The 13,203-nt window shown below is 35.3% G+C and overlaps 1 protein-coding gene across 1 annotated transcript in view; it reads right to left on the minus strand.

Annotated features, from left to right (window-relative positions):
• Positions 1–13,203, minus strand: part of Fak (protein tyrosine kinase 2 Fak) — a 316,957-nt gene that overhangs the window by 110,517 nt on the left and 193,237 nt on the right. Inside the window, exon 19 of the mRNA XM_090402169.1 lies at positions 8,265–8,469. Within this exon, the coding sequence (XP_090258295.1) occupies positions 8,265–8,469 (205 nt within the window). The remainder of the gene's footprint in view (positions 1–8,264; positions 8,470–13,203) is intronic.

The raw sequence follows: 13,203 nt of genomic DNA on the forward strand, positions 1-13,203 counted from the left end.
TCAGTTATACAGCATTGACCCTTAGGAAGACCAAGATATAGGTGGATTGATACGGTACAAAGTGCCTTAGACGATAGAAATATAAGATCTGATAATGTTGGAGTCTTGACAAATAACAGACTGATTTGGAGGAAAATTGTAGATAGGAAGTTAGTAAAGATGTAAATTTTTCATGTAGTGCTATCATATCCTGTACACCCCTTCAGGTTACATGTCAGGAATTTGATGATGATGATGATGATAAAAATCAAAGCTCCCACTACTAAAGAGATGCAACAGGAAACAATAAGAACAATGAAAACCAAAAACCATGCAACAACAAGGAAAATATTTTGATAGCATTTAACTGTTCATTTGATCCTTTGCAGATACAAATGCTCAAATGAGAGTTCAACAATGAAATCTTCAAATATTAAGAGGCTAGTAACAATAAGTTAGTTACAATAACATAGTAACTTTACAATCAGTGTTCTAGTTCCTATGTAAAGTAATTATATTCTGCGCATTATTGTACAATAAGTACCAATGACATCAGAAGCATTTATAAGGAGGACTTTTTTCGAATGAAAATCAGTTAGCTTGCACAGGGGTGACAGGTTTTTCCTAATAGAAACTTATATTTCTCATTCTACAAAACAGGTAAAGTGATTATCATATACAATTAACAGACAAAAGTAAATTAAATGAGTGGAATGGTGTGAGTACAACTGCTTTCCCATTAGGTTGGAATGATGATTAGAATTACATCAAAAGCAACTTAAGCTATGAAGCCAAAATATTATGTCTGTTAAAAGTGCACACATTCTTCTGACTGGATTGTGTAATTTGTGAGACAGAAAAATGCTGGTACCTACATACCAACCTGGGTAACTCACTTTCATCTAAAAGGCCCTTACACGGGTTACTTATGTTTTAGACAGATTTTAACCTCCAATAAGTCACAGGACTTCACAACAGTAAAGTAATAAAAAAAAAAAAAAACATTTGGACAAAAAATGGTATACAATATAATAAACTAAGTATTAAATTTCTTTCAACATAACTCATATTACTATGTAAAATTTATACAGTCAGCTCATTATAACAAACTTGTACAATATAAGAAATTACTGAAAAGTCCTGACTAAAGCTCCACAGGAACAATGCTAATAATATAGATGGTAAAGCAGTAAAACAGTTTTGTGGGCCAGCCTCCGGATAACACACATGCCCAACCTGACAGTAACAAGCAGGAAGGTTTTCAATCAGCTAGTCATAATCCTGCTATCACATACTCAAGTCATATTGTGGCTGGAGAGGTAGACTGGGGATTAGCATGTGGGAGGCCTCCTTATAGCAAGGAAAATGGCTGCTCTGTATGAGAGACAGTGATCTACTCCCTCCTGTGTATCTTCTCTCATTGCATGTCCCTACACTGTCTTTTCAATTATTCCTAAATTAAACCACACCAAATACAATGGCAGTGTCAATGTAATTCGAAAAACTTCTCTCAAACACTAATGTCGAGAAAAATTATAAATAAAATATCTTAATCATAAAAATATAAAACACAATAAACATACCTTACCAAGATAAATTACTTTTATGTGAATTGTTACACAATCTACTGAAAGGAACCCAAACTGCAGTCCAGTTTAACTGTCCAAATTATTCTTTTCCCAACACATGCATCTGCTATTGTGAAATCTAATATTGTTTGATGCAAATGAAAAATTTTGAATCTTCTCCTTCTGACCTTCTCTGGCTTAAGGTCTATTTGTCACCAATTCAGTAACATCCATCTGCTGTAGTTTTTGCTCTCCTACTTTTGAAACCCACTCTGATCTCTTCCTTCAATTATCCAAACTGACAGGTCATCTTCCCAGGTAACCCAAATGTCTACAACTCCCAGTGTCTTCCTTTTCAATTTCCAGTGATCAAGCTGGAAGAGATGCAGAAGTATTTGTTACAATGATTTAATGGAAATAAACCTACCAGCCTTTTCTGTTCTTCTAAGAGGTCACCTCTCCTCTCAGGAATTTAGAATATGATGTGCAAGTTTCCTCTTCCATCAAACCCTTCAATCACCCCATCCCATGTTCTTTGGTGCTACATGAGAGTACCAAGTGGGACAACCTCTGGAACTTTTACTCTTCCATTCTTTTGATCCAAACCTGCTATGAATGAGTTATAGAAATTATTCGCACAGGCATGAAGACCTTCATTCCCCATTGTGTACTAAGGGAATTCAAGAACACCACATTCACACTCAGCTCACAATGAAGCACACAACAAATGCAAAACAACAATCATCAAATTTAACTTTGAAAGGGTTAACAGATGTAGCTTCTGCTTGATTGTTTCCATCTCTCTCTTTCTCTCATCCAAATGACATCACTGTTACACCATCTAAAGAAAAATGACCTCTGCTATCATTCTTCTCTTCCAACTCCTGCAATGACCAAGGCAAATCACTTACCACACCAGAAATAGTGCACCTAATGCCTCATGTAGTCTTTCAGCAAATGAGACAAAGACTTTTAAATAACCTAGATACCAAAAAAGACTTTTGGTCCTGATGATATCTCCTCCAATTTACTCGAAAGTTGTGCTCTAGAACTAATGCCCTTACATCATCTATACAATTTTTTCCACTCAACTGGCACTTAGTACATGGATGCCTCAAACTACTGATTGACTATTCCTACCTCAGTCCTCTCCAAAATAACAGAGATAGTAATTAAGAGTCAACTTCTGCACTATCTAGAGATCTACTAATCAATCAATGATCACCAGTATGGATTACAGAACTCCAGATCAACATCAGATCACCTAGTTTACATCATCCACTTGGGCAAATCTTTCCAATGCACCATGGAAGAATTTGAAGAAATGTGTGCTATTATTTTTCACATTTTCAGAGAATGTGATCATGTTGACAATCTTCACTGTGTGTCATGGAGAGGAATTTACTAACTTCATGATTCTCCACTAATGCAGAAGAGCCTCAGGTTCTTCTATTCAACTGCCAATCTTCTTTTTTCCTTGCATAAATTATATTCTCTAAATGTGGTATACAGTTTTGCTGATAGCAGCACATTTGTCCTGCTCATTCAACAGACCATGCAGAACACAAACACCCCAACATTCAAGATGTTCTAAGACCGGTGCTTTAAACACTGATCTCCGTATCATCCTCTAATGCAGCCTTTCCTGGCATAAATATCCTCAGCCTCTAAAGAAGAAAAGAATGCCTCTTGGCATTCTTTTCTTCTTAAGATGCTACTTTTCACCCATCCTTAAGATACTATTCACATGCTTGGGGTGGTGCACTGAAAATTCTCCCAAAATTTATGATGCTGTCAAGTGGAGAGCAATTTGACACACACACATGATCCCTTTCTTATTGACTCAGTACAACCATCATCTCACACACAGGAGACAGTGTTTTGGCTGTATCTTTTCATCTATAGGCATTTTCATGGGCACTGTTTCAATATGGTCAGCCATTCCACAGATGAAAAACTGTGGAATGGCTGACCATAGAATTTAACTGGGATATGAATGATGGTTTCACAGACTACCATTCAACATCCCTACCTCCATATAGGTCTCTAGTCAGTTACATGCTTAGGCCTGATGATGATGTCTATAGTTTGCACCTGAGAGACATCACTGAACCACTGAAGAGAGGGAAAAAACTTGACTATTCAGATGAATCTTATTTCCAGCCATATAGTGCGTATAACAACTAAAGGATTAGATAAAAATCTGGGTGGGAGGAGGAATCAATGTGATGCATGATCCATTAGAAACAGGCAGGAGATGGTAGCATTATAGCATAGAAGATACTTTTTCTCCTGGGAATCTTTAGTGCCATGATACTCATGGACAGTGTTATGAATAATACAATGCGCCTATCCATTGTGCCCAATCAGGTATATCCTTTCAGGATGACTGTGTTCCCAGATTGCACAGGTTTGTTCCAGTAAGAAAAGGTGCTGTGCCACACTGCTGGTATCATATGAGAGTGGTTTGTTGAACACAACAATGGCTTCACGTTCAGGTGTTATGTTCTCGCACCAAATTAGAACATGTCTGCAACTATGTATATTGAGAGATCTGGTATTTGAATCTTCCACTCCAAACATTAGTGGGGAAGCAATACTGACAATGCAGAACAGCATAATATCTACATTACTCAAAACTCTTACAGAGTCGACGATGTGCTGAGTGGTGGCAGTTCTGGCAACAAAAGGGGTGCTTATGAACATTTACGAAAGTGGTTGGGAAACAGATACTGCTCCTATGTATAATGTCCCATTTATACCATGTAACTGTAGCAAATTGAACAACTTGCCACAGGGCTCTGTTCTTGGACCACTGCTTTTCAATTTGTTCATCAATGATATAGGAAAGGATTTGAGAGGAAGTGTTCACTTGTTTGCTGATGATGCAAAGTTGGGTAGAGCAATTATGAGTGCACAGGATGTCAAAATTTTATAGGATGATTTGGATAGTTTGGAGGACTGGGCTAGGAAAAATGGATGTCAATTTAATGTGGCAAAGTGTAAGGTTATGCACTTTGGGGTGAAAAGAATAGCAGCAGTATATCGCATTGGTGGAACCGTACTCTAGGAGATTGATGAGGCCAGGGATTTGGGAGTGTTGGTGGATAGGGAATTGAAGTTTAGGGGACACATTGCAAAAGTGACTAAAACAGCTCACCAAATCACTTGGCTTCTGAAAAATACTTTAACATGCAGAGACAAACAAGTTGTTGTTCCTCTGTATCGAGCCTTGATAAGACCCCATCTGGACTACAGTGCCCAGTTATGGGCACCAGGGCCTCTTCGTGATGGGGAGGAAGTGGAGAGGATCCAGAGACGAGTGACCAAGATTAAAGCAGGTCTGTGGAATGAACCGTATGAGAATAGGTTGAAGATTTGTGGGTTGCAGAGATTGGACGATAGGCGAAGGAGGGGTGATATGATTGAGACATTCAAATTACTGAAGGGTTTCTATAAGATTGATCCAGAAGATATTTTTGAAAATATGACTGGTGGTGGGAGGACTAGGGGCCATGAATGGAAGCTGGGCAAGAGCGTGGTTGACAAGGGTGTTAGAGCTAGGTTTTTTACTTGGAGAGTAGTGAATGAGTGGAATAAGCTTCCAGAGTCTGTTGTAGGTGCTACGACCATGAATGAGTTCAAGGCAAGGTATGATAGATACTGTGTGAATGTCGAATAGTTGTTCTTGACATGATGTTAGGGCCTCCCTCGATGAGTCTGTCGACTCCTTGGAGTTGCCCAGAACAATAATAATAATAATAATAACTTTTCTCTTAGTATGTTATCATATGCTTTCTCTACATTTTGAAAACTCAGATCCTTGTTTTATTCTTGACTATTTTTTTTAAAAGTAAATATCTGATCTGTACAACTCCTGTTTAGCCTGAACTCAGATTGTTCTTCTCCAAGTTTGTGTATAATTTTTCTTAGTCTTTTCTTATTTTTTCAAGTGTAATTTCATAAAAGCTTACCTAGAACACTCAATATGAAAATTCCAATTCTTACATTCAGATTTTATTTCCTTTTTTTATAAATGGGTATTATGATAGCTCTATTCCAATTATCTAGAATTCAACCTTCTGACTAAGCATTTGAATTATGCAGTATATCCACTGTAAAATATTTATACCTTTTTTATGTAAACATCTCTAGTTGAATACCATCAACCATAATTGTCTTTCTGCATTTCTGATAACCTTTTCAACCTCAATACTGAAATATACTTAACTATATATTCCTCCTGCTGGATAATTTCTGCTGCTGTTCAGTTGCTGCTTATATAATGTAATAATTTTTCAAAAAAATATTCTAGACATCTAGAATATCCTTATTCTTAGTTTTTTTTTTTATCATTTATTATGACCTATGATACCTGCAGTACTCTTTACTCCATTTCTAAGTCCCCACCCCCCAATAGAATATTTTAAAACTTTAATGATGGCCAATCTGTTTTCCAGCCTTCTCATGTTTTTAGCTCAGCTAATTTCACACACCAACACTACTTCACTTTTTTTACATCATCTCTGTATTGTCTAATAGTGAATGTTAATTTACTTGCCAGGAACTTTCAATACAATTTCTTCTTTTCTTGGACTACTTCTAGAACTTCTTGAGCCCACTGTGAAGTTCCAATTTTTTTCCATCCTTGCAAGAAACTTCATCACATAAATTATTATGTCAGCTGTCTTTATTCCATTCATGAGCTCAAACCAGTACTTTAATCTTGAATACACTATTTCAGACAGCCTCTTGCTTGATGCCTTTCCAACAGAAGATGCTCTACTGAACTAATATCCACCAGTCCAGCTACGAAATCAAACTTCTTCCTCTTTCATTCTATTTGCTTCTAATTTTAGGAACAGACATTCTAATAAAGCATCTATTCCCTATTAAATACAACTCCAGATTTTCAACAAAAAAAAAGTTCCTGCACCATAGGTTCTACAACTTATAGAGTGCTGGGTTAATATATAAAAGAAAAAAAAATCCAGCTGGTCTTCCCTTGCATCAGATATTTGTCATTTTTGAAACAGAAGAATCACTTAAAAATTCTTCCATATATATATACAGGGTGTTCGGGATAAATTTGACATATTTATAATTAATTATATTTTTCCGTAAGTTACATGTATTAACACACACTTCTCTTCATTTAAAAGTTTGGACCCTTCTTCATTCATATACAAGATGTCAGAAAGGATGGATAGCTGGAACCCACCTGAATCATGGAAGAGAATAACTTGTATCATGATGATTCGTGCCTGCCATCAAAATAAGGATATTACGACTGCTGCCCAATGCTCCCTGAATACAGTAAAAACAATCAGGCATGAACTAGAGACTTGCAATGGTGACTACGAGGATGTAGCAAGAAGAAAGATCCCTAGCAGACGATCTGATTGCGTTCGTACAGCAGAATTCCTCGCAAATCTGCAGGAACAGGTGTTGAAGAACCCTGGCATTGGAATTCGGGCTTTGTTCGTGGAGTTGCTAACTGTAGTCAAGCCCTGGATAACAAGGGTAGCCAATGGTAGGCCGTATGTATGGCAGCAGGATTCGGCCCCTTGCCACACCTCTGGGAAAAGTCAAAAATGGTTGTCTGAAAATTTCTACGACTTCACCAGTCCAAATGTTTGGCCTCCAAACTCCCCAGACCTTAACCCCATGGATTATTTTGTATGGGGCGCAGTTGAAAAAGACACCAATCGCACTTCCAGTAATACAAAAGCCCAGTTAATGGATAAAATTAAAACAGTTTTTGCGGCCCTTCCCAGGGAGACTGTAGCATCAGCTTGTTCGAGGTTCCGAAGCAGAATTGAAGCTGTGATCGATGCTAATGGTGGTTATTTTGAGTAAATCTTGTTGATAGTATTGTAATTAACTCTGCCTGTAATGTTTTTTTGTCAATTCATTAAATTTAATAGATACAAAGAAGATTTTCTTTTTCCTTACGAAACTGTCAAATTTATCCCGAACACCCTGTATATATATATATATATATATATATATATATATATCTACTCTATATAAGTCGAAATTTGAAATGTTTTTTATGTCACTTTTTTGTCTCCGGCTTACCAGCCTGGAACTCGGAGGGTTGGGCTCTTTCCATCCACTGCAGGATATAGGCCTCCCCTTAAATTTCTAATTCCATTTTTAGCCAATGTCCACCATCTCATATCAAACTTGTGGAGATCATCCCTCCATCTTGTTCCTTGCCAACCTTTTCCTTCTCTTGGTATCCACACAGTGTTTAATTTTATCAATCTTTCATCTGACAGCCTACTAATATTGTCAGTCCATCTCCATTTACAGCACTTCACCATATCTCCCACCAGTCATCTCTCTAATTCTAGTATTTCTTATTCTATCCCTTTTTTGTTATTTGGTGAATTCTTCTCTCCAAGGCTCTTTGGGCCTTGGAGAGAAGGACATATATCTCATATACACAAAAAAGATTTTTGTATTTGCAACTGACAAACATAAATGTATTGATTCAATAAAATAGATACAGGCTATAATATTTTTACTACAATTCCTTCTGCCTTTTTGTTGTGACCTGCAAGAACTCCCTATTTCTCATGCCTTAATGATTTTATATTTCAATCATTTTATAGCTTAGTGATTTTGTACTTAACAATTTTAAAACAATTTTAATGAATAATTATACCTTAATGATTGTAAAAAAAAAACATGCAAATTTTTTATAAATACCTTAATACATATTTAATCTCTTTAAAACTAGGTCTTTTCGAAGGTTCATAAGACCAGCACTGAGACATAAGACTATATAGTCGAGGAGGACAATTAGATGGGAGAGGAAGTCTTTCTCCATTTTCTATCCTTCCTATAACATCATTATTTTTTACACCTTGAAATGGTTTTACTCCCATCATCAAAATTTCCCACATGCAAACACCTGAAATGAAATCTTACATTGTAAATTGAAAATTAAAAACAGAACAATATGAAAGAGAATAGTTTTATTATATAAAGGTGATTATCTTTATTCAGACATGCTGATCCAATCACTATGAAAGTGATTGGATCAGCATGTCTGAATAAAGAATGTCTGAACTTTGGCTAAAGCTCTAATTCATGTGAATGATAAAAATGTTGTCATATATAATTACAATGAAAAACAAATTTAAATTAAATTATTATACCCACTTTTTCTAGGTAATTTCTTTAATAATTCTACTTGTTCTTTGCCTAAATGCCATGAAAACTTACTTTGTAGCTTGCTGACCTGGAATTGGCTAATGCCAATCCTGATATTGAAGGAACAGAATAATACTGAGTGGCTTGAATTAGCTATCCTGACAGTGTGCCACAGAATGAATTATCACATTTTTTTAGTAAAAAGAGATGTGTGTTTTGAAACAATTAACAACAAAATTATTTACAAATATTTATATCTAATTATTTAATTGTAAGAGGTACTGGATGAACTCTCAGTTTGGGTCACAAATAGGAGGTAAAACAATAAAATTAAAAATCTTATGTAAAATCTACATAAGATTATTAATGTTATGGATGTAGCTAAGGTGATTTTAACTAACTTAATACCATCACACAAAATCAATAACCAAAATATAAATGTCAAGAAATGAAATAATCCATTTTGGAAACAACTCACTGAAAATAAAAAAAGCATGAAAGCAAAATACTCAAGAATAGACTGGACATCACTAAGCATGTACTAGAATCTTCATCTGCAGAAAGAAATGCCAATTAATGATAACACTGAAAGAATAAATTTAGTTGACTAACAGGTGAACAAAAAGTGAGTTTTTCTTATATAAAGGGAACAATCTGTTCTCTTTCCTTAGATAAGGAGTTGTTAAACAATCTCTGTGAGACACCCATTGAAATCAGTGAACAGTACCCCTAATATACATCTTTAGTTTATTGACCTTCTCATTAATATGACCTGTGTTTTTATACCAATGAGATTTTGGTGGAAAAAAAAAAAAAATAGGTAACTGCTGGCATGATGACCATATCTACTCTCCAACCAACAGGATATGGATTCAAATCCTGCATCAATGGTCATCAATGTTTGCAATTGTCTTTAAGTTGGAGATAATTTTCATAGCCCAGTGTAAGACACTACCATCCCACCTACTGAAGGCCTGAAAAAGTTTCATGTTTAGTCTAGAGCAGTTTCCATGTAAAAAATAAAAATAAAAGTACAGAAGATATATATAAATTAATAAAATAGACAGGGAAAAAAAATTCTTAGCCAACTCAAGAGATGATTGTACTATAGGTTTACACAACAACCTTTTGTGGGTGGAAGCCACCTAAAACTGCTATTTGTGCGTAAAAAGACAGCTTAGTTGAAGAAATAACAGCTAGCCTTTGTAAATTATAGATAATTTTTCAATGATGTGTAGCACCACTATGCCTGGACAGAAGAAGAGGATTCAATGCTTATTTTCTCTGTTTCCCTTTTCATGGACACAATTTCTCCCTCTCTCTCACTATTATGCACGATGAGTGAGGGCTAGTGAAATGGCTCCTACTGAACATAATTGTAATGATCAGCTTTGCATCAATTAATGAATAATTTAGTGACATCTGGTCTGTAAGGATATAATTTGAGAGGTAGTATGGGGAGAAGAGAACAAAGAAAAACAGCTGATGTCACATTTAGACATAACCTGATCATCTTTTCCTGTTGTTTGAACAGCCTGCCTGGTAAAGCTGACAAAAGCTACTGCCTTCTTACTACAAAAGCTGCAGGTTCAAACCCCATGTTAAGATATGTTTGCAAAAGCCTGCTCTGTATGGAGTTTGTATAATTCCTTGAGTTTATAAGGCTTATCTTAAAAGAGAGTACTAAAGTTCCTATTTAATACAATATAATCTTCTCAATCGTCAGGTAATAATTTCCAAAATGAGAAACATACATATTTCTTGCTTATATAAACTAATAAAAATGAACTAACAAGAAATCTAAAAAAAATTCCCTCAAACACTGCAAAATTAAATGGCTTTTTAACAACATGTATACTTGTCATATATATGTCTTAAATTCTGACCCTACCAAGTTCCAACTTTATCTTCAATCCTCAAATTCCCAAATACTCTTCTCTAAAGAAATTTAACTATCAACATCCTTATCAATCAACCATCTTAGCTTCTCAATGTACTATTTATCACAATTTTACTCCAACTTTAAGGTGAGGAGAATTTGTCACTCAATTCTCATGTAGAAACTGACATTGTATCATACAATGAATTATCACATTGTTTTTTTAGTAAAAGGGGATGTGTGTTTTGTGACCTACACAAAATCACCTCTTTTTTTATCATTTCTGGCTTAATCTTTATGTTGTTCTCTACTAATTTCCTAACTCAACCTGTTCAGAGCTACTTGTTTTCCTTTATTCTAATCTTGAAATCTACTCTCCTACAGAGAAATTCCCCAATTTTCTCTGCTTCCAGTGATTTGAAAGAGATGCAAAGGTACTTGCTAAAAAGAAACCAAGATTATATAGATAATATCATGTATTTGTTGCTCAGAAAATCCTTATCTGTTTTTGTCTTCTTTGTTTCAGTAAAAACTATTATATCAATCTGTACTCATCCAATTCTTTTGCTAGTTCCATTTCTTTTCTGTTGATGGTTACTGGTATGGTGCCAATCTCGAGCTCTGGGGATGTTAGGTTGGAATTTGTTCCAATAGCTGACTTTTTGCTATCCACCTTGGTTCCCTGACAAAAACAATAAGGGCTTTGTTTATCTGGGTGATGCCCCATCCAGCATGAAACTCTAGTATGTTGTACCATCACATTATTTTGGCTCAAACTAATAAGAATACAATTTGGTCGGCTAAATCTTAAAATTATAACCTATACTTATTTGTGCAGTTGCAGTATCCAGGTAGATATCTACTAATCGGATGCACCACGAGAAGGAGAGGACATTAAGTCAGAAATGCCTTGGTCTGTTCTCAACATTTCTTAAAAGACAATGTGGAGATCTCCTCTCACTTATCCAGCTTTGATCCTTTGAGACATATTCAGCCTACAGACCAACAGAAGATTCTACTAATAAAGAAATAGAAGAGATTTTCAAGGCATTAGAGAATGCAGCTGACTCAAAGAAAAAAGTTGATCTTTTGCTAGAGATCTAAACAACAGAGCATGAAATGATTTGGGAAAATTTGATGAAAGTGCAAAGCTAATAATAATAATAGTGATAAGAACTTGCTGGATTTCTTCCACTTCTACTTACTGTTCAGGACACAGAGTAGTTATAACTAACACTATGTTCCAACATAAAGATATCCACGAATTCACATGAAGAGAAGATGTAAGAAATAAGGAAAGTCTTATTGACTATATTATTGTTGATAGTGATATCTTCATGCTGGTTCAGGACATAAGAGTATACAGAGGTTTTGAAATCAGACGTGATTACCATTTAGTTTTGAGTAGGATAAAATCGAATATCTTATCAAAAAGACTTGTGTAAGAAAATTTTAAAACTAATCAAAGTTGAGAAACTTTAATAATTTTCAGATTGGAAATTATTACTAATTATTATGTATCTAACATTTCGGTCCTTTAAGACACTTGTGACTGAATCCATTTACCTAGATCTCGGTCCATGATAGATAAATCTAGCTATCATTCCCTTCTTAACTGCATTCATTCTCAACTTCCACAGATATCCTCTAGTTCCTCTCTACACTCTCCATAAAATGAAAAATTATACCCAGTGGCAACCTGTATAACCTTTTTCAGAAGTTTGTAAGTCTCAATCATATCACTACCATCTTTCCTGTTTACTAGTGTCTGCAGTCCACAAAATCCTGATATCCTTCACACTATTTGCTCTCTCTCTCTCTCTCTCTCCATTGCAGTTTTTTCTATATGAACTTCAACTTCCTATCTATGCTAACTCCAACATCTCTGGCCTGATTAGTTTCTTCTAGTATAATCACACCAATATAATATGACATCAGATAACTTATTACACCAAAGTGCATAACTTTACATTTACTAACAATGAGCCATTTTCCCAGCTTATTCAAATCATTCTGCAAGTACTGCATGGTAGTTGCATTCCTCATTAAATTGCTTATCTTTGCATCATCATCAGTAAAAAAGCTATATGTTGCCTGTCAAATCCTTACCAATGTAAAGACTGAACACTTAATGGACCAAGGACTGATCCCTGTGATATACCACTAGTCAATCTAGCAGAATCACATCCACCATATACACTTTTTGATATCTGTCAGTCAGCTAATCTATGCTAATACTTTAAAATCTACTCCCATATTCTTCAATTTATACAACAGTCTTCCATGCAATATCCTGTCAAAAGCTAAACCAATCATCTTTAATTCCGTATATAATTCGGTGAGATATGGGTTGGGAACAGTCTTCGTTAAATGCTGCACACAGTGTAATCGCCATTGCACACAAGCAATGGCGATTACACTGGCCAACAAAAAAAATTTTTTTTTTCTGCTGATTATGATCTGACACTTGTTTTTTTACTAATTTGGGTGCACTGATTTCAAATATCAAACTCATTTTTCTCTATCACGTCAGGTTTTTCCTCTATGGCATTTTCTTTTTGCTAATTTGTAAGTTTTTGATAGTTTTAAGGAGGCAGTACTATTTAGAGGATC

This window comes from Typopeltis vanoorti, chromosome 12 (genome assembly GCF_054136105.1).
Source record: "Typopeltis vanoorti isolate ZY-2024b chromosome 12, IOZ_Tvanoo_1.0, whole genome shotgun sequence".
Taxonomy (NCBI): domain Eukaryota; kingdom Metazoa; phylum Arthropoda; class Arachnida; order Uropygi; family Thelyphonidae; genus Typopeltis; species Typopeltis vanoorti.